Consider the following 19,394-nt stretch of genomic DNA (forward strand, 5'->3'; position numbering starts at 1 on the left):
TTGACGAGTATATGTTGCCACTATGTACCGTCATGTTGTTTAAATAATAAAAGTCCGGGATAAGTACTAATGCAGGTACAATTCTGTCCCGCCAGTTGCTCAAAATCCTTGCCAGCATTTGGGTGTGTTTCTGTTGTAAAAAAGTTAAAAAAGTAAGTTGTAAAAAGTCTCGAGTGCAAAGGGTTAATATCTCGATAAACGTAATAAATAATAAGTTTGGAATTTAGGTATTCCTCCATAATGCATTTACGCATTAAATGATATTTTCCTTGTAACAATTACAGCTTATCGGGCACATTATAAAGTTATTTTTTGAGAAATCAGAAAAAATTGTATAATACGATTGTATAAAAAAATGTACAATGAGTGACGTTATATTGGAATGAGTGATGAGTGATGTTATATTGGAAAGCGAAATATGCCATCTCGGTTCTCAGTTGTGTTTCTAGTAATGAACAGAGTCGACACTTGCGTCAGCAGTAGCTTACGGGTAGCCAACCGAGGTGGTTGTCTCGCTCGTTTGTGAGCGTGATTCGATGATTTTTTCATGTTTTTAGCTATCAACATGACTTTTGACTTCAAATATAATAAATTTAGGCGATTATCTATGAACATTATTTTTTTCGGATTTTAAATCATTAGTTTTTACATGTGTATTGACTACACAGCACCAGAACACTTAAGTTAATTTTTTGGCACAGTAAGGGGAAGGTTAAAAGGAAAGACTGAATGACTTTGATTAAAATTTATTAAAAGGTATATAATTAATAAAATATGTGTATTAGAATCCAAGAAATCTATTACCCAAGTGGTATTTAATCATTGAAAACCTTCAACAACTAAACATAATTTAAATAATTGCTCATAAAAATCCGATATAACATAGTATTTCGTAATTCACTGTAAATTAACCATCTTTCGGGGATGGTTGTATACTTGATCGACTTGATGATGGTTTGCTTTGCTTATAGTTACAAGAATTGGAACACACAGAAGCTTTCGACCCATCTCCATCACCTGAAAAAAAGAAAAAAATAACTTCAAATGTCTCCGATTCTTTAGTGACAATAACCAAGTTTCACCATATTGTACTTATAATTAAAATTACCCTACAACATTTTGAATGTGTCCAAATTCTTGTTCACTATTTGTAAACAAGTATTTGGACACACTCAAAATGTTGTAAATAAATTAACTCGTCAATTTATAAGCTTAAATAAATAAAAAAATAGGATGTTTTCTAGTATTTCTCGTGTATTTGATTATAATCCTGGATTCGGACCTCAAATACAAATGAAAGAGTTTCCGCTCAATAAAAAGCTTCTCTCATCTCACCATAGATGTCTAGTGAATTCAACCAATATGTTTTGAATTTGAACAATATATACAAAAGAAGTTCCAAGAATTTGAGTACTGTGGTTGTCAATCATGGGTAGAATTGGTGAATGTTACACGTGTGTAAAGGTGATTACTTAAACCAGCCCCTGATGGTCGTAAGCCCTGTAAATGCCCAGACTTCCATATTCGTCTTTATCTATGTTGAGATGTCAAAAATAATAAAATATTACCCTTTTTGTTGCTATTTTCACCTTCCTTCTCTCTGCAAGTGCAGGGACACGATGTGATAACACTGCTGCGTGATGTATTCATGGTAGAAATATTTTCTTCCTTATTGGGACCAAATGTGTGCGGTGATTTTTGGTTCTCTTTTTTAGTAATTGATGATTTTTCACTTCTGTCAGTCTTGCTCTTCTCGAGATACTCCTAGATATGTAAAATAAGTTTTCAGGAAAAATTATGTCTAAAATAGTGAATATTTCAATTGAAATATTATTAAAATAGTCACAATAATGAATTTAAAGAGGTACTCCCGGTTGTAAGATCAAAACATCTATAGCTCTGGGGTAGAAACCAGAGAGGTTTATAATAATTAACCATAATGCCACACCAATAATTTTTTGCGAACAATATTTGCCTCTTACACATTCATACCATATGCCTTTCTATATCATTATCAATCTTTCCATCAGTCTTTGGCTCTTTGCCAAAAACTTGACACACTGTGCAAAGCAAAAATTTGATTTATACATACACCCTTTCATATTCGTAAATCCGCTCTGAGTATCCCTCTCTTTAAATTTTGCAATAGGACTTATCCTTTTTCTAAGGAATCGTCCATACATCTTATCAACAGCACTTAAAAAACCGATAGTTCTGTATTTCCCATATTCCACCCAAGAACCCCTATAATTATTAGATTTATAATATAATATTTTTAATCGCTTCAATTATTTTTTATATTTTTTCACTGATTATAATAAAAATAATAAAATAGATCTTAAATGTAAACTTAATATAAGTATCCTTTGACTATTATACAATCAAGTTTATGTGAAATGAAAAATGGTAAGCTAAAGATGGATGTCATGAGTGTTTCTTACTTCCGGACAGTTCCAAATGCATATACTTCCAGCAACACTGGTGCTCACAATGTACCGTCCATCAGGGGAAAAGCATACTGCTGAGACTACCCCCGAGTGGCCCTCTCCAACATGCGTGTATATTCCTTCTTGATAACGCCACAACTGAAATAATTAAACCCTATTTTAGTCCTCTTTTGAATACAAATATTCCAAATGGAACATAAATACCTGACACTGCATTGTGAAACATTAAATGCTAATTATAAATACGATATGTTCTGCACTGATGCTGAAATACCACAATCAAGGCAGACTTACTTAGAACATAACATTATCAATATTTTTCGACCTACCAAGAGTCTTATGTGAGTGGTTTAATTGTTACCTTATTAAATTATTCAGTGATATAGCTCATAAAAGCTGACACAGTAAATAGTAATAACTAATACCTTCACTTTCTGGTCATTTCCACCTGTAACAAATAGTTCTCCTGTATTGTTGATATGCAGAGCATTAACTGCATCCCTTCTTGATGCCTCTACCTGAAATGAAAAATATATCAATACATTTGTAATGTTAAAAAGTTATAGAAATTGTAATCACACATATTAGTATTTTCATGCAATATATTATTTAATCATTTCATTCCGGTTTATTCTACACCGCTATAGAAACTGCACTACTACTTTAGAAAATTTTAAAAACTTCAAAATATGAAATTGCAATTCCATGTAAGTTATTTTACCACTTAAAGGACATTTGAAGTAATATTGTATAAAATCGAGCTGTGGTTAGTGTCGCGGACTCTAACGAGTCAGAGTTTCTGGGTTCGAGGCCACTGTGCCACAATTTGTTTTCTATTTTACTTAATAAAAAATATTGAAGAATGATAAAGAAATATTTTTACTTAAAACATTGTGTAAGCAATCAAAAAAATTATTTACCATATTGGTTCAAATATAACACAATGTTTTTTTTTCTCACAAGTATATGAAAATCAATATTCGAAACATTAAAAAAACATGTCCATGTGCAATGTTGCCAAAAAATTTAAATGATTATCTTCTATTTGAGCTTTATATTCGCCCAAACAGGGTAATTTATAAGAATATTATTTGTAAATTTACTTCTCTGGCGAGGTTACCAGTTCCAGCTTCCCAGTAAGCAACTCTTCTATCGGAACCTCCAGTTAAAATTTGACATCCGCTCGGATGGTAGCATGCACAAGTGAATACTGTATTAGCAAACAAAATCTGACGTCTGCACATATTACTGAAAAATAAATTTTAGCACCATGAGAAAAATAATACAAAGGATACTGCAATGATTTAATTCAGTGTGGGTTTTATATCCAGATGAGAGGATGGTTGGTGCGGAAGAAAAGTTTAGGAGTGGTGACTTAGAGCTGGATGCACAAATGAGGGTCATCAACTTGTATGTTGGGCAGGTGATATTGCGGAAAGAAGTGGTAAAGGAAGGCCCAGAACCTCAACACATGGTGTACAATTATGGAGACCTGTACCCAGGAGCAGATTGAGAGAGTGAGAGTTTATCATTGTACATTTCAGCCTAAGGAAGTAGTTAACATATTTCAACAGGGAAATTATACTATTTTTCATGTGAAACTTAATGGGAACCTCTGGACCAGGCAAACACAACTACACTATAGAGCCAAACAAAATATTATTTATACTTACATAATATCCCAAATGATGCAAGATCCATCTGTGCCAGCGCTAACAGCTTCAGTATTAGTATTGTTCACCTTTATAGCAGAAACCGGACATTTGTGTTCTTTGAGAACAGCGCTCAATGTTTGCCTTTTCGGTTCAATTTTCCATATTCTTACCTTTATAAGAGATTATATACTTAGCATTGTTTCAGACATAAAATATTACATTTGAGACAGCATAGATTGTCTTGTAAAATAATATAATACAAAAATTGCACCTATTAGTTTCACAGCACTATCCTTTTAACAACATCTGTACATAAATTGACTTCATTGAATTAATGAAATAATAAATAAATTCTTACTTGTCCTTCACAACCTCCGGAAATCATGGTCTTGCCATCATCAGTCATAGCAAGAGCTGATGTTCCTTTATTATGGCAGTTCAAAATGCAATACATTAAGCGTCCAGTTATAGGAGTAAATGCACGAATGCAGCCATCATTCCAACCTGGAAATGAAATAAATATTTTGGTGTTAATCCAGAGTTGGAGACCTGGTTCCAACTCTAATGTATGGAAGTGAAACATGGAGTTGGCAAACGAAGGATGAAAGTAGACTGAATGCAGTCGAAATGCGATCTCTCAGAAGAATGTGCAACAAAACGATGTATGATAGATGTGCGAATAGTGAAATAAGGAAGGAATGCAAAGCTGAGATAAGCATTATCGATAAAATTAAGAAAAGTATGTGGAGATGGTTTGGACATAAAGAACGAATGAGTGAGGAAAGAACGGTAAAACAAATTTATGAGGCGAATGTTAGTGGGAAAAGAAGCAGAGGAAGACCGAGAAAAACATGGCACGATCAGGTATGCCAAATACTTGAAAGTGGTCAGGTTAGGAGTCGTAACAATCGGCGGGTATGTATGAGGAGATGCATGAACGTGGAAGAGGCGAAGAATGTTTGCAAGGACAGAGTGGTGTGGCGCTCTATTCTCTCTGCCTACACCTGCGGGGAAGCGGCGTGGTGGTTAGTTAGTTAGTTAGTTAGAAATTGCGTAGTGCGTAGAGTATTTGAACAAATCAGGTTTACTGTAAATAAAATAATGATAAAATCATCAGTGCCAAATTTATAAATCTAATTGGTTAGAATAGAAACTTGTATCAAATGGCTGACTAAGTAAGAAAAATTAGTCCTTTTCTTAAAATTTTATTCCAAAATGGCATAATCAAGCTGAAATACACTTATTGTTTTGCAATAATTTTGTTGTCAGACTTATCTGAAGATATGTTATAGGATGAAATACTTACCAGATGCAATAGATTTTCCATCTCCAGAAAATAGAACACTAGAGCAGACAAAATTTGGTACTTGAATGCGCAAGAGCTCCAGTCGAGTTTTCAATGCCCATACTCTGATATCTCCATGCCCCCCTGTTGCAAATACATCCGACATTCCTCTAATAAAAGAAAATATTAGTTTTTCAATTCGAAAATTAAATTGGTGGAATATTTAATGCAATAAGAAATTCAAACTTACAATGGGAATGCTATTGAGTTCACGGCGGAATAGTGACAAGTTATTAGTAACTTTACATCAAAAGTCTTAATATTGACAGAATATATCTCACACATCTTTGTTCCAATCATAAGATGGGGCTCTTTAATTTTTTGTGTAAGTAAATCCATAATTTGAATAGATGTTATACAGGAGTTAAACTTGTAGGATTTCAACTGCAATTTTTGTTTTTGATTATAAACATTTTCAATTAAATTTTTATTTTATATGTAAGTACTATATTTTTTATTACCACTTTAAAATCTGGAGACACGGGAGAACACAGTTTGGTTTTGGGTAAAGGTGTTTTCCACACAAGTTCTTCTATAATTTCCACTTTTCCATCACCACCACCCACTATTAAATTGCCATTCTCCATCAAAACAATGCATCGAACACCTATAAAAAATTGTTCAGTGAAACATGTAAGAGGTGATATAGGCAATACGGAGGGAATTTTGGTTATCTGTGTGCCAAAAGGAAGACATATGGGTGGAAGATCCCAAATAAGAGTATTACAGGATTCATTCTAGGAAGCCTCATGACAGTAAAGGATTGGTCAAGATAGAGTGAGGCCATCCATCAAATGCAACAATAAGAGGTGCCACATACGATGAAGAAGGGATCAGTATTTCTTGGTAATGGTTATAAATAAAAATTTATACCTGAACTATAAAAATCAATTTCGGGTCTTTTTGCTCCTTTTTTCCATATACCACATTTAGCACTGCAAGTCATCATCGAAGGTGGATGCATTGGCTCATCACTATCGGACTTTGGATCAAAGCCCAAACTTATTTTGATTATATCACCCGATCTTTAAAAAAAAGTAAATTATTTTGCACATTGAAAATTAATACCGACGGGTTTTATTTTTATTTTCATAGTACTTACGTTGTACCACAGTAAGCAATATTGTCATGTTTGCTGATAGTCATACAGTTGATATATCTCTTCAATTTTCCTAACGTGATATCCATTACTGATATTGATTTTTTGACTGGATTAAAAGTCCATAATCTGAGAGTACCTACAAAAATATTTGATTGAAATAATTCAATGGCATCTAAGCCAAGTATGTGAGAGAAAGTATATGGCGATAAAAGTTTTTAAAAAAAAAAAGGTGGTCACATCAGTTACTGGTAAATGCTTGATGCAATAGACTTGGAGTAAAATAATCAGTTTTTTAATAATTAAAGAAAACACTTCGTTTTTTACCATTTGAGTTTTATTATAGACTACATGTTTCAGAAGTTAAACTTCCATCATTCAGGTCTGTATAGTTTTAGTTTTTTAATCATTTCAGAAGTAGCAATAATGTTGGTTAATAAATTTATATTGTATTAGCTGTGCATATAAAACCAAGACATTACCATCTCCTCCGGTAATAAAAGAGTTAGTTCTCTTATTCAACGTAGCCACTGCTACAGCATCCCCAGAAGTCACTTTTGCTGCAGTCACAGTACAAGAGGCCATATTGTTCTTAGTATCCCACACCACAATTTGACCACAATCTCTCCCTCCTATCGATATCATAAGTGTTTCATCACATGAAAAAACTAGGGCTTCTACTCGAACCTGGAGTTACATAATGAGAAAAAGCTTAAAATTATATTCAAATATAATACAGGTCTTCTTACGACTGTTTAACTTCACAATCTGAATCGGTCGGCGCTAGCAGTCCACACATTCTACATGCACACCAATGCAGACTATGACCATACCCTGTGAATGCCTGGGCAATTACAGGGTACGGTCGTATGGGAAGTCTGGACTTCCATATTTTTTTTCATCTATGTTGAGACGAAAAAAATTACTCCTTATTGGAGATAATCCAGATTTGTAAGGTAGAAAATAATACTTTATTATTTACATGTATGTAAAAAAGTTTTTGTTTCACCTATAACTGCGTTAACGACTTATTTTAATTTAATTCCATAAATTGTGATATTACTCTCGTTTTCTGTGAATAGACAAAACTTATATTAAAAATTAAAATTTTATTCACCTTATGTAATTCATGTCTTGCTAGTATAGTTTTTTTCTTGAAATCCCAAAGAATGACTGGTCCCTTGAAGCCTATGTGATTTATTTGTCCTGAACCAATAAAAGAACCAGCTGGAGATATAGCCACAGCTGACACTATATTGGAGTGCCCAGAAAGGAAATCCATCTCCTTGGTATTCCAATTTAATATGCATACTTTATTGCCCATTGGATAAACAATGTGAACTCCGTCAGGATGACATTTGAGGCCATTTATTGTAGTGCCTGATAAACAAATATTATTAAAGCATATTCTAATGCTATATTTTATTTATTTATACCATCTTTTTTAATATTTGCCTTTTACTTAAAAAATATCAAAATTTATTTAAAAATCTATTGCGACAAATATCGCTCACTCCTTTCAAGAACGTCACAATGTGTTAAAAATAAATATCAAGCCCCTTGTTGAACTTTTTATCGTGCAACAGATTTTTTTAGGTAAAACCTGAAGGTATTTTCTCCATTTGAAACATATTTAGTATTTTTAAAAAATAGTAAAACAATACCTTTTCTTTAAAATGCAAATACAACACTTTCTGCCCTGTAGCGGGTAAATATTATGTTAAAAATATGCCTCTTTTGCTGGGATAAAATACATATTCTGGGAATTCCGAAAACATGTACAACTGAAAATTGACGATTTTTGATTTATGACATTCTTGAAAGGAGTGAGCGATATGTTAAACATCATTATTGAATACCATATCGCTCACTCCTTTCAAGAACGTCATAAATCAAAAAACTTGATTTTTCAGGAGAACGTTTTTAAAGTTTAAAAATATAACACAATGTATTAAAAATAAATATGAAGCCACTTACTGAACTTTTTACTATGCAACAGATCTTTTTAGGTAAAACCTGAAGGTTTTTTCTCCATTTGAAAAATATTTATTATATTTTACAAAAATAATTAAACAATACCTTTTCATCAAAATGGAAAAACAACATTTTCTGCCCTGTAGCGGGTAAATATTAAGTTTAAAATATGCCTCTTTTGCTGGGATATAATACATTTTCCGGGCATTCCGAAAACATGCCCAACTCAAAATTGACGATTTTTGATTTATGACGTTCTTGAAAGGAGTGAGCGATATGTGAAGCTCGGCCTAAATTTAAGAGTTGTGCTCTTGAAGGATGAGGTATGGATAAGAACCATATTTTTGTTAGTGGGAGCATGAACGAATGGGGGGATAAAAGGTTAAGTTATTGTGATTTTGTAAATTATGAACGTATATGTATATGAAAAGTGGTATATAAAATGAATAGTTTAATAGAAAAATGGATAGATATTATCAGAAAGTGCATAGATACTGCAAAAAACAAAAATGGATAGATGCTGCCAAATCAATAGATGAAATTAAACTTTCAATATTCAACTTACCATCGTAACCAATACAGGAAAAGATTTTTAGTTTTTGGCAAGATGCTTCTGCCATTTTAAATAGAGTAAAATTAGTTAGTAAATTTCTGATAATTTATGTGAGAGAATATGTATATAACATTAAAAAAAACATATCGTTGCTATGGATGTGAACAGAATTGTGAATCATACTTCCTTAGCAACAACTAATTAAATAACTCCTTAGTAATCATGAATGTTTGTTTTATTTATTATTTTCATATTATTTTATGAAAATAACTCCTGTAATTGGAGATAATCCAGATTTTGTGAACAAGTATTTGGACACACTCAAAATGTTTGTTTTATTTTATAAAAATTAATTCCCTAGAAAAAAACAAATAAAGTCCACACCCTACAAGCCACTTCTCTACTGTCTACAAACTAGACTAACATAACTTTAAAAAATGGGACTAACTTCTTTTCTAAAATTTCTGTTAATTTTTCGAAAATCAAATTCATTTTGGAATCACATATGGCAACACAGGTGCATTGTTTTAAATCAAAAGCAAGGAATGTTTTTTTTAGAGATACAAGTTTATTTGAAAAATATTTACACATATTAAATAAATTAAGGGATTACATTTAACCGAGGGCTAAAAATGATTGCACAAATTCAACACATTTGCAGTTTAGTTTCCAATTCCCCGGGCTTCTCATTGCAAGCTTCAATTATGTGTTTTTGAGATTTCTTTATTTGCAATTGACAATGTTCCAAAACCAACTGACAAAACTCTTGTAACTGAAAATAATACAAATAAAATATAAAAATGTTATCATGTTAAAGTAATATGATTTTCAAATAAAACTTTTGAGGTAGATACATAAAAAAAGAGAATTATACATTACTTTCTGATAAAAGAAAATATTACAAAGAATTTTGGTTATTTCAATACATTTTAATCTGAAACAACTTTAGAACAACAATGGGGTAAAAAATAAACCTCTTGAAAAGATTAATCTATTTAAAGATGTTACTACGACTTTCAAAACACGCTACAGGACATGGAAAGGGAAAACAAATAACTTAACAATGGAATACTTCACCCGGAAGAACTTTATTCCGGTTGGTTGCAATAAATTTATACATATCGCTTATTTGGTGCAACAAAAGCATAATTACACTTTTAGGAATATTACAGGAGATGCCATTGTAGCAACAGAAATGGTGCTATTTTACTCAATTCTGTCAGTGTTTATACACATTTTGTCCTATTCAACTTGTTTAAATAAAAAGTAATTATGTCTTGTTGCACCAAATGAGCGATATATGAATACAAAAGCAAAAACTTTGTTAAAATAAACTAACTAACTAAATATAACCACCACGCAACTTCCTCACAGGGGTAGGCAGAAAAGAATGTTATGCCAATCTGTCATTGCAAACTATCTTCACCTCTTCCACATTCATACGTCTCCTCATACATACCTGCCATACATCCATGTTAAAACTTGTTCAATTACTCATTACTTTTTTTTCATACCCATACATTTATGAAGATAAGTTGATTAATTCTGCACTTTGGGTGATATGAATAAATATTATTTTTTGACATCTCATCAAAGATTAAGAAGAATATGGAGGTCTGGGCATTTACATTTAGCCCTGTAAATGCCCAGACTTCCATATTCTTCTTCATCTTTGATGAGATGTCAAAAAATAATATGAAAATAGCTCCTGTAATTGGGAGATAATCCAGAGATATTTTGTGAACAAGTATTTGGACACACTCAAAATGTTGTAGATATGAATAAATGTTAGAGTGAAAAATCACTAATATTTATTTGACCCCCCCCTGGGAATCGAACCCAGGACCTACAGTACTGTAGCTGAGGTATTGACCATTACACTACAGAGACGGACAATCATTCCAGTAGCTAAGGATAATATTTTACCGTTAAATCTTTTTCAGGTTTTCCAAACTGTACAAATTTGCAGTTTGGAGCGTGGTCGATATGCTCTTTCCATGGGTCATCATTTATCTCCCACTCGTGCATCACTTTCCCGCAGACATAGCAAGCGGCTGAAATTTCGTCATCTGGCACATCCTCTGATCTAAAGAAACCGGCTTCCGCCATCTTCCTCTTATTGCATATAGCATCATCCCCATACGGCCAAGCTCTGAAACTGGAAAATCTTCCTTCTTCCAAAGTAATGCTGCACTCTTCTACAGGGACCATTCTAGAAAAGATGAATAAGTAAAACAAATGTTACTAAAGTATACAAAAACACTGTTAGTGTTTTAACCAAACAAATTAACAAATATGTTGGATTTGATAAGTATTTAATAAAATAAAAATTAAGATTGTAATCATTTAGAAAGTGAATTAGTTCCTGGATCATGTGTCAATATTATCATTGGAAACTTTTTGAATGATACAGTATTACATGCATAAATTACAATCATAAAGGGCTGATAAATAAATACGTGACGTTCAGTAAAGCTTTTAGTTCGTAATAATTAGCCGTTATTACCAACGTACGGTGGTTTTGTTTGTAATAATTACATTCTTATTCTTATTCTAAGATGTCACAAAAAATTATTTGTACTTGTACTCACTTTAGTATGGAAATGATAATACTTTTTGAAATATATAATTATCTAAGAACTGAACAAATTCGTCTTGAATTGAAACTTCAAAAAATACGGTTATTAAGTAAAATAAAAATACAAACTACGAACATCCCACTTTGCGCACTGACGCGCAAAATAACGAAAAACTGGAGAAACTCGAAAAACTACAAATTCGAATTTAACCGACATAGATAAAAAACATTGTTGTACCTCCAAATTGTCTCTGGAACTAAGCCTGCCTGCCTGTTTTTCGTCGTTTTCCATCTTTCGGATTTCACTACATTCCTACTAGTCAATTTGGATTTCAACACTCTAAAATATTTTTTTTTAAATACAAAAGGTAACAAAATGTAAATTTACAGTGGGAAGAGAGTGTAATGCTGTAAAAATAAAAATATCTTTTGATGCTGTTCTTTTACAGAAGTAATTAAATTGAGGATTTGAAACATACTGATTCGAAATAACAACAAATTCTGAAGTAGGGACAGTCATGCAACTTTCTAATAGATAAGGGTGATAAAATTGTTCGGAAAAATAATATTCCTTTTGTGCGTTAGTCTCAACTGGAAAATAAAGGACATTATTTCTATTGACCCCATTTTTCGTTTTCCCGATTACAGGTTGTTGTCTATGTCATATGTATTAATTCCTTCTAGTTCTGTGGTTGGCAGCTGTCAGTTTTGTATTTTTATCAATTATTTTGACTGACAAGCTGTGACATTGCATTTTGATTTTCAATCAATATAATTGAATGCCACAACGTCTTCGATACGAGTTTGTCCAACGTATGTAGTTAATATCTATTCCAAAGATTAAATTAAGGGATATCAATAAAATTTGATGTCCAAAGTATACATTTATATCATTTAAGGTATATTTATGCCTGCGTTCTCAAGTATTAGTCATATTAGGTTGTTACCTTTATACATCTTAATTGGTTATAATACTTTTTAGGATGGGGGCTTTATTCGGAAAACACAAAAAACCCGTTAGTAGAGTAACAGAACAAGATAAGGCTCTTTTGCAACTCAAACTACAAAGAGATAAATTAAAACTATACCAAAAACGCATCGAGCTGACATTGGAAAAGGACAGGTTGCTAGCTCGAAGCCTGTTAGCTGATGGGAAAAAGGAACGTGCCAAATTATTGCTTCGTAAAAAACATTACCAAGAAAAGTTATTAAGCAACACCGACTCACAATTAGAAAACTTAGAAACCTTAGTTCATAATATCGAATTTGCTCAAATCGAAATAGAGGTATGTTACAAATTTTTATTGATATATTTTCTTTTCATATTGCCTTTATTTAAAAGTAAATGATATTAAGAGAATTTTGTATTACAGGGTTATTAGAAACAAACCACACCAATGTTATTAGAAACAAACCACACCATAAAATCTTTTATGACTCATCATTATAATTTTTATTGCATTTCTTGATATCATTTTAATATTTTTAAACTAAAATAACATTTATGTGCCTTACATTTTTTTTAATATCTAGATTCACGATCACGCTCTTTGGTGCTAGAATGTTTTGTTAAAATTTTAGTCTTCTAAACTTTGTTTTTAATCACTTTTTTATTGGTACATTTTTTCTCCGACCAGTTTCGACAAGAACCTTGTCATCAGGGTTATTAAACAAGTGTTTTTTTTGTGCTGTAACCCTGATGATGACAAGGTTTTTGTGTTAAACCGGTTGGGGAAAAAAAATTACCAATAAAAAAGTAAAAAAATTAAGTTTAAAAATGTGCCACAAAGTATCTTCAAAAAGATACTTTGTGGCACATTTTTAAACTCAAGAAATTTTAGTTTTCTAATGATACAAATAAGTTCTAATAATTTGTGTCTATTGTAAAGTTGAAATAGTTTTGATTGGAATTGATTTTGAAGAGATCTTAGTAGACAATATTTAACCTTGTAATTACTGAGTAGGTAGGTTGATGTATGACAGTACTTGGCATGCTGAAAATTTGTCAGTAAACGTAGTCATATCTTTACAAGGTTTTGCCAGTTTTTTTTACTGGTTTAACCTAAAATTTGATACTATACTGTATTTCAATCTTCATTGCAGGTTATCAATGGATTAAAAATAGGAAATAAGGCTTTGGAAAAGGTGAACGCAGTCCTTGATATAAATGAAATAGAGCAAATATTAAATGAGACGAAAGAAGGAGTCGACAAACAGAGAGAAATTGATGAAATGTTAAGCGGAGTACTAACAGAGGAAGATGAAATGTCTGTTCAATCGGAACTCGATGAAATAATTCGCTCAACACAGAAATTGCCCGATGTTCCCGAAGAGTTGTCCGAGGAAGATGAATTGGAAGACCAGCTACCTGATGTCCCCGGTGATCTTCCGACAAAAGATAAACCTAAACCAGAAAGAGTGGCTTTGGAAGCGTAAAGTATGAAGCGTACCAAGATATTACAACTGCGCTTATATTGAATCACATGCATAATTTAACAATTTTACCTAGTTACCAATTGAGTTGAGTCGTAAAAAACTTTCATAACTGTAACTCACTAGTGATTGCAATGACAACGACATCATGCTCAATAAGTTTTTGTTTTGAGTAAATAAGTAATTCCCAGTTTTATGATTGGACGTCATATCAAAATAATAAATTTCAGTTTGTGAAATTGAAGGATTGAGTACAATATATATTGAGAATTAGTCAATAAGTGCAAAGCTGGTTTGTAATTTTTTTCTGGAGATATGCTATTGAAGTATAAACCCAGATTAGGAGGCGCCCATTGGACTTTAATGATGAAGCTTTAAAATTGATGGTAAAATGCAATTTACCATGCCACAATCAACCATATTCCACCATTCAAAAAGATAAAATTATTTATTTAATTTTTTTATGACTACTTAGAATTTTAAGATATGCATAGTGATTATTGGCTTATATGTGTACTGTATGAAGTTTGTTCATAATGTAAATATGTATGGATGATAGATATCACAATGAGATAGATATCCATACAATCTTATAATACATTTAAAAATTAAATTGCATACAGCCAATTTCTCTGTTAAATACACTGCGTAATTTTATTAGAAGTGCCAGTAAAGAGTGTATACATATATTTTTTAATACCTAAAGTAATATATTATAATTGTGCAAATGTTTGTCATTTATCTATTTTGAATACATATTATAATCCACTGAATACATTTTTTAATTACTAGTTTATATTATGACCTTAAACCAAAAACACTATACATACTGTATACATATATATATATATATAATTTTTATAACCCAATAGTGCATAGGGCACTGCATCGAATTGACACAGTGTTACCTTGATCATTACTTATTTAAAGGCAAGGTGATCGATCACTCTTGCGCTTCAGAAACCAGTTCAGGGTAATATTAAATAAATATTACAGCATAAATAATATATATACATATATATATATAATGTGTAAGAATAATGAAAACTACTCAATTCTTTTAGAAAACTTTTCCCTAAGTGATTTTTTTAGGATTCTGATATCACATAATGTAAAAAAAATAGAGCAACAATTATTTAGGAGCAGATTATTTTTAGTGAAAATGTCCCTACAGGAACTTATAACTTTGTATTTGCTGGGTACTTGTGATGTTTTCACATTTACCTTCTCTATCCTACCTGCAGACAAGCTTATGAAAATAGAGGCTTTAAGGGCGTTTGTGCACTATACGGAATTTTACCGTCCGGCACGTCAGTTAGCGATTTAAAATGATGATTGGCTTGTGCTTTTGTCTATCAAGAGCACCAATCCGAAGAAAGATGGACAAAAGCACAAGCCAATCCAAGTCAATCATCGTTTTAAAATGCTAACTGACGTGCCGGACGGTAAAATTCCGTGTAGTGGACAAATGCCCTATGGGTTATTAAGTTTTTACTGCTGTTTGGGTTAAGGGATATAGTAGCTTAGTATTTTTGTAGATATTTATTTTTCCATAACCTCTTATGAATTGATAAATTTACAAAATTTCATCCACAAATAAGATTACCATGAATTAAATTTTATTTACGTATTTTGTACAAAAAAAACTATGTATCATTTTTGTTTTTTGAAGTCTTTCATACTGTAAATTTTAAGTATAAAAAATCTTAAATACTTACATAAAGTCACAGGACAGTGTGGAGGTCACAATTAGTGGTAAGTCAAATAAATGGTTATACATACTTAATAATAAAACATGATAAGTGTTTAAATATTTGTATTTATTTATAAAAAAGGATGTCAATGGAATAAAGAATATAAATTTGATTGACTGACCAATCTCACTATTCGTGGATGACTGCCACAAATTTCCTAAATAAAAATTAAAATAATTTACTTAAAAATAAATTATGAAATATACCAATTTCTACTAAAATCATATAAATTATAGTAGTTTTAAAGGCCTAAATACAATTGTACGAAATAAAGAAATTAGATAAAGCATTGCTTTATTAATCAATCCCAATACAATACACATATATCCCAGGTAAGAAAGACAATTTTAAAGCAGCTGTCAAACTACAAATATAAAAAATATAAATTTATTAAAATCAATCATTTTCAATACATAATTAGCCCCATATCCTTATGAGAGAATTTATATATTTTTTAAGTGAGAAATGCTGCCAAAAATAAATCATATCGAAAGTAATCAATAAAAAATACTTTAATTCGGATGACATATATAAAAACAATGCATGAAAATTAATTCATTTTAAAAGTCAAACAAAAAAACACATTTAGTCACAAAGTATCTTGACAAAAAAAAGTTAACAATTTTGTACAGTATGAAAGGATAGAAACGTGGCATCAGGGTATTTGGAAATTGATATATAGTACTTGACGTATAGTAAATTTCCTTCATTTTGCTAAAAATCAGGGACACTTTTTTTGGTTGTCAAGGTATATAGATGGTTCGGACATCGGCGGTAGATTGTCTTCTTCTGTGAAATGCGGTAACCTTGTAATCAATGCTAATCAAATTTGTTGCTTGCAACTGTTGTAATAACAATTTTCAAATCTCATTTTACATACAAAAATAAACTTATTTTTTACAATGTCTGCCAATGCCAATTCGGAGGAAATAAATCTGTGCTAAAAAATTATAATTTTCCACCGAAATCCGACCATCATTTCTACAAATCATACAAAACTTTTGAATTATTGTATAACAATAAATAACTATAAATGTATTTCATTCACCCGCAATTTTCATTAATTTCACATTAAAAAAATATTTACAATATATATATATATATATATATATATAATGGCATAGTTTGACATATTAGCATTGTGGCAAGAGATATGGTGTCTATATATATATGAAGTATGCATTAAAAATAGTCCAAGATATAAAAAAAGCATGTTCAGAACGTTCATTTATTATTCACAAATACTTGAGAGAAAATTATTTAGGAAAACATATTCATGAATTTGTACTAGTGATTATTATTAATTCATTTAGAAATGGAACTGTGTTATTTACGTTTTGATATAGTTTCTCAAAATATTATACAGTTATATATATATATATATATATATATATATATATATATATATATATATATATATATATATATATTTATATATAAAACCAGGGATGGTCAAATTTGAGCACTGCGGGCAGCCTGCTACCAAAATTAGTGATGGAAGTCTATTAAAACTATATATGTCAAGTAATGATGGGAGGCATGGGTAATACAGTAAAACTCCTTTTTTACATTTTTCAAGGAAATGTCAAAAATGGTGTAAAACGGAGGAATAAAAATATTCAATCAAACTTCTCTATTATTACTTCGCACATTGCTAGCATGTACCATATTTTTATTCACACATGCTCAAAATGGAGCACAATACATATATCAATAGATATATTTTACAATAATCATCTTCTTGTCAAGATAAAAGACTTGTCTCTGTCATGTCTTTTTATTATATCATCTTTATACTGAATTTATCAAATCCGGGGAATGGTAAAGTGAAAAAAAAGAAATGTAAAAATGGAATTTTACTGTACATACTCGGAATATGGTTAACTGAACACAAGACAAGCTAAATAAATGCATTCACGGATGAAGTTGTTTAACAGAGTTTAGTAAATGTAGTGTGATCTACGAAGCGGGGGTAACTGGTATTAGATTTCAGTTAAATATCTGATTTCCTAAAGATCTATGGAAATATACAATAAATTCTCGATAGTCAAAGGTTATACAAACAATAAAATTTGATCTTAAGTTATTATACACCTATGGGTTTTCCTTTTTACATCTGAATAAATATACAAATTGATTTTCTAACAACAATACTAGAAAAAATATGAATTCTCCACTGAATAGTCTGATTATGACGTATGAGTATATAAAATAATATACCTTTGATAAAATGTCCTATGGGAAGAATTTGGAAGTCAACTTAATTATCACTTAATTGCGACATTACCACTCAATAATTGGTCGTTTCAATCCTAATAAATGCTGACTGCCGTGTACAATACACATTGACTTCTGCTCCGCTAAGCTATGTATACACTAGGAAACGGGTTAGGTAATGTCATTATTTACACGTCCACTTCAACCTAAATACACTTATTATGGCAACTATTGACAATTTTCACCAATTCTCTGACAAAACTGAAAACTGAAGCTAAACGTACTGATATCTTTTCCTTCAGAAATATGTTTAAATAAAAGGTTTCACTTGGTGTCATACATAAAAGAAAAACGACATATTATTATTATTATGGTGGGGACTGACCGGAGACATTTCGTCTGGACGTAACACGTTACAATGCGAGCATTCGTATAGTCAGTACAGCGATCCGAGCTCGTTCCGAGTACTCCATCCGATGTTCGGATGCTCGCCGCGAATGTTACGTTATGACAAAATGCTCCGGTCAGTCCCCATCTTTATATACATATACCTAATACAAGTCTTTATTTGTCGAAACATTGCTCATTGGTAGGATGACACACAGTTGCGATGGATGACACACACACACGATGTAGTGCCGGGCTGAGATCCGGTATTCTGGTATTTAAAGGTCTAGTAGTTGACCACGACGGGATGGTGCGGCATGGCAGCTTGCTGTCCTTGTTGCTGGTGGTGGAGAACGGTGCGGGTTGTCCCTCCTTCTGTTATTACCTGTGATATCAAGTTTTTTTTTTCTTCAAATTAACAAGCTTTTGCTGAATTACTACTAAGAAGTTTCATCGAGAGAATTGAAAATTTATTTGTTCAACACAAAAACTAAAAATAAAATTCTCAGAAAAATGTTTTTAAAAATCAATACAGGAATTTCCTTATGATAAAAAACACATTTTCAGACTGAAAAATAAACAAAAAATAGTATTTATCCAATTCATTTATATTACCGATTTTATTCAGTGCTATTATTATTTTGTCAATAAAAATATAGGAATCATTCCTTTCGAATTATCCTCAATTTTGTCATGTTTTTAGAATTGATGAATTGAATTCTATAATAACAAGCTTTTACTATATTTTATACTAAAATGTAGAAAGTTCTTTGGACACATTACGCGTGGCAATGAGGATAGCCTGGAGGGGAAGAGAGGGAGAGGAAGATCCCCAACACGATGGACCGATCAAGACAGCAGCAGGCACCTTGGTGGTTAGAGCGCTACCTGCAGCGCAGTCAAGAGATAACTGGAGAAGGATCATTACTTCGACAAGTGTCAACCCTCAGTA

At 31.6% G+C, this 19,394-nt stretch overlaps 4 protein-coding genes across 23 annotated transcripts in view; 1 reads left to right on the forward strand and 3 right to left on the reverse strand.

The window, feature by feature from the left end:
* Window positions 1-731: 731 nt before the first annotated feature.
* LOC148301204 (cilia- and flagella-associated protein 52) lies at window positions 732-9,425 on the reverse strand. The gene is made up of 15 exons (XM_088273580.1): window positions 9,086-9,425; window positions 7,664-7,926; window positions 7,029-7,233; window positions 6,550-6,685; window positions 6,321-6,472; window positions 5,909-6,054; window positions 5,638-5,831; window positions 5,409-5,557; window positions 4,461-4,606; window positions 4,121-4,272; window positions 3,551-3,695; window positions 2,873-2,965; window positions 2,442-2,585; window positions 1,569-1,764; window positions 732-1,017 (listed from the first exon to the last, which is right to left on the reverse strand). The coding sequence occupies exons 1-15, from the start codon at window positions 9,138-9,140 to the stop codon at window positions 908-910; spliced, it is 2,286 nt and encodes a 761-aa protein (XP_088129706.1). The 5' UTR covers window positions 9,141-9,425; the 3' UTR covers window positions 732-907.
* Window positions 9,426-9,613: 188 nt separating this feature from the next.
* On the reverse strand, window positions 9,614-11,916 carry Det (baculoviral IAP repeat containing deterin). The gene is made up of 3 exons (XM_088273581.1): window positions 11,665-11,916; window positions 11,000-11,285; window positions 9,614-9,845 (listed from the first exon to the last, which is right to left on the reverse strand). Exons 2-3 carry the CDS (start codon window positions 11,282-11,284, stop codon window positions 9,720-9,722), a joined length of 411 nt encoding a protein of 136 aa, XP_088129707.1. The 5' UTR covers window position 11,285; window positions 11,665-11,916; the 3' UTR covers window positions 9,614-9,719.
* A 445-nt stretch (window positions 11,917-12,361) lies between these two features.
* Window positions 12,362-14,857, forward strand: LOC148301206 (charged multivesicular body protein 6-like). Of its 2 annotated transcripts, none has more exons than XM_088273574.1 (3): window positions 12,362-12,550; window positions 12,634-12,937; window positions 13,755-14,857. In XM_088273574.1, the coding sequence occupies exons 2-3, from the start codon at window positions 12,635-12,637 to the stop codon at window positions 14,085-14,087; spliced, it is 636 nt and encodes a 211-aa protein (XP_088129700.1). In that variant the 5' UTR covers window positions 12,362-12,550; window position 12,634; the 3' UTR covers window positions 14,088-14,857. The 2 variants fall into 2 exon arrangements, with proteins under 2 accessions (XP_088129700.1, XP_088129701.1); XM_088273575.1 differs by having other exon boundaries at window positions 12,362-12,464.
* Window positions 14,858-17,570: 2,713 nt separating this feature from the next.
* LOC148301207 (uncharacterized) overlaps window positions 17,571-19,394 on the reverse strand; it is a 32,689-nt gene continuing 30,865 nt past the window's right edge. For all 19 annotated transcript variants that reach the window (XM_088273644.1, XM_088273625.1, XM_088273626.1 and 16 more), the window contains one exon: window positions 17,571-18,827. In XM_088273644.1, coding sequence (XP_088129770.1) covers window positions 18,729-18,827 — 99 coding nt within the window. In that variant the 3' untranslated portion in view covers window positions 17,571-18,728. The remainder of the gene's footprint in view (window positions 18,828-19,394) is intronic.

This window comes from Brachycentrus maculatus, unplaced genomic scaffold, assembly GCF_059751285.1.
Source record: "Brachycentrus maculatus isolate JH-2025_06_01 unplaced genomic scaffold, ASM5975128v1 h1tg000589l, whole genome shotgun sequence".
Lineage (NCBI taxonomy): Eukaryota > Metazoa > Arthropoda > Insecta > Trichoptera > Brachycentridae > Brachycentrus > Brachycentrus maculatus.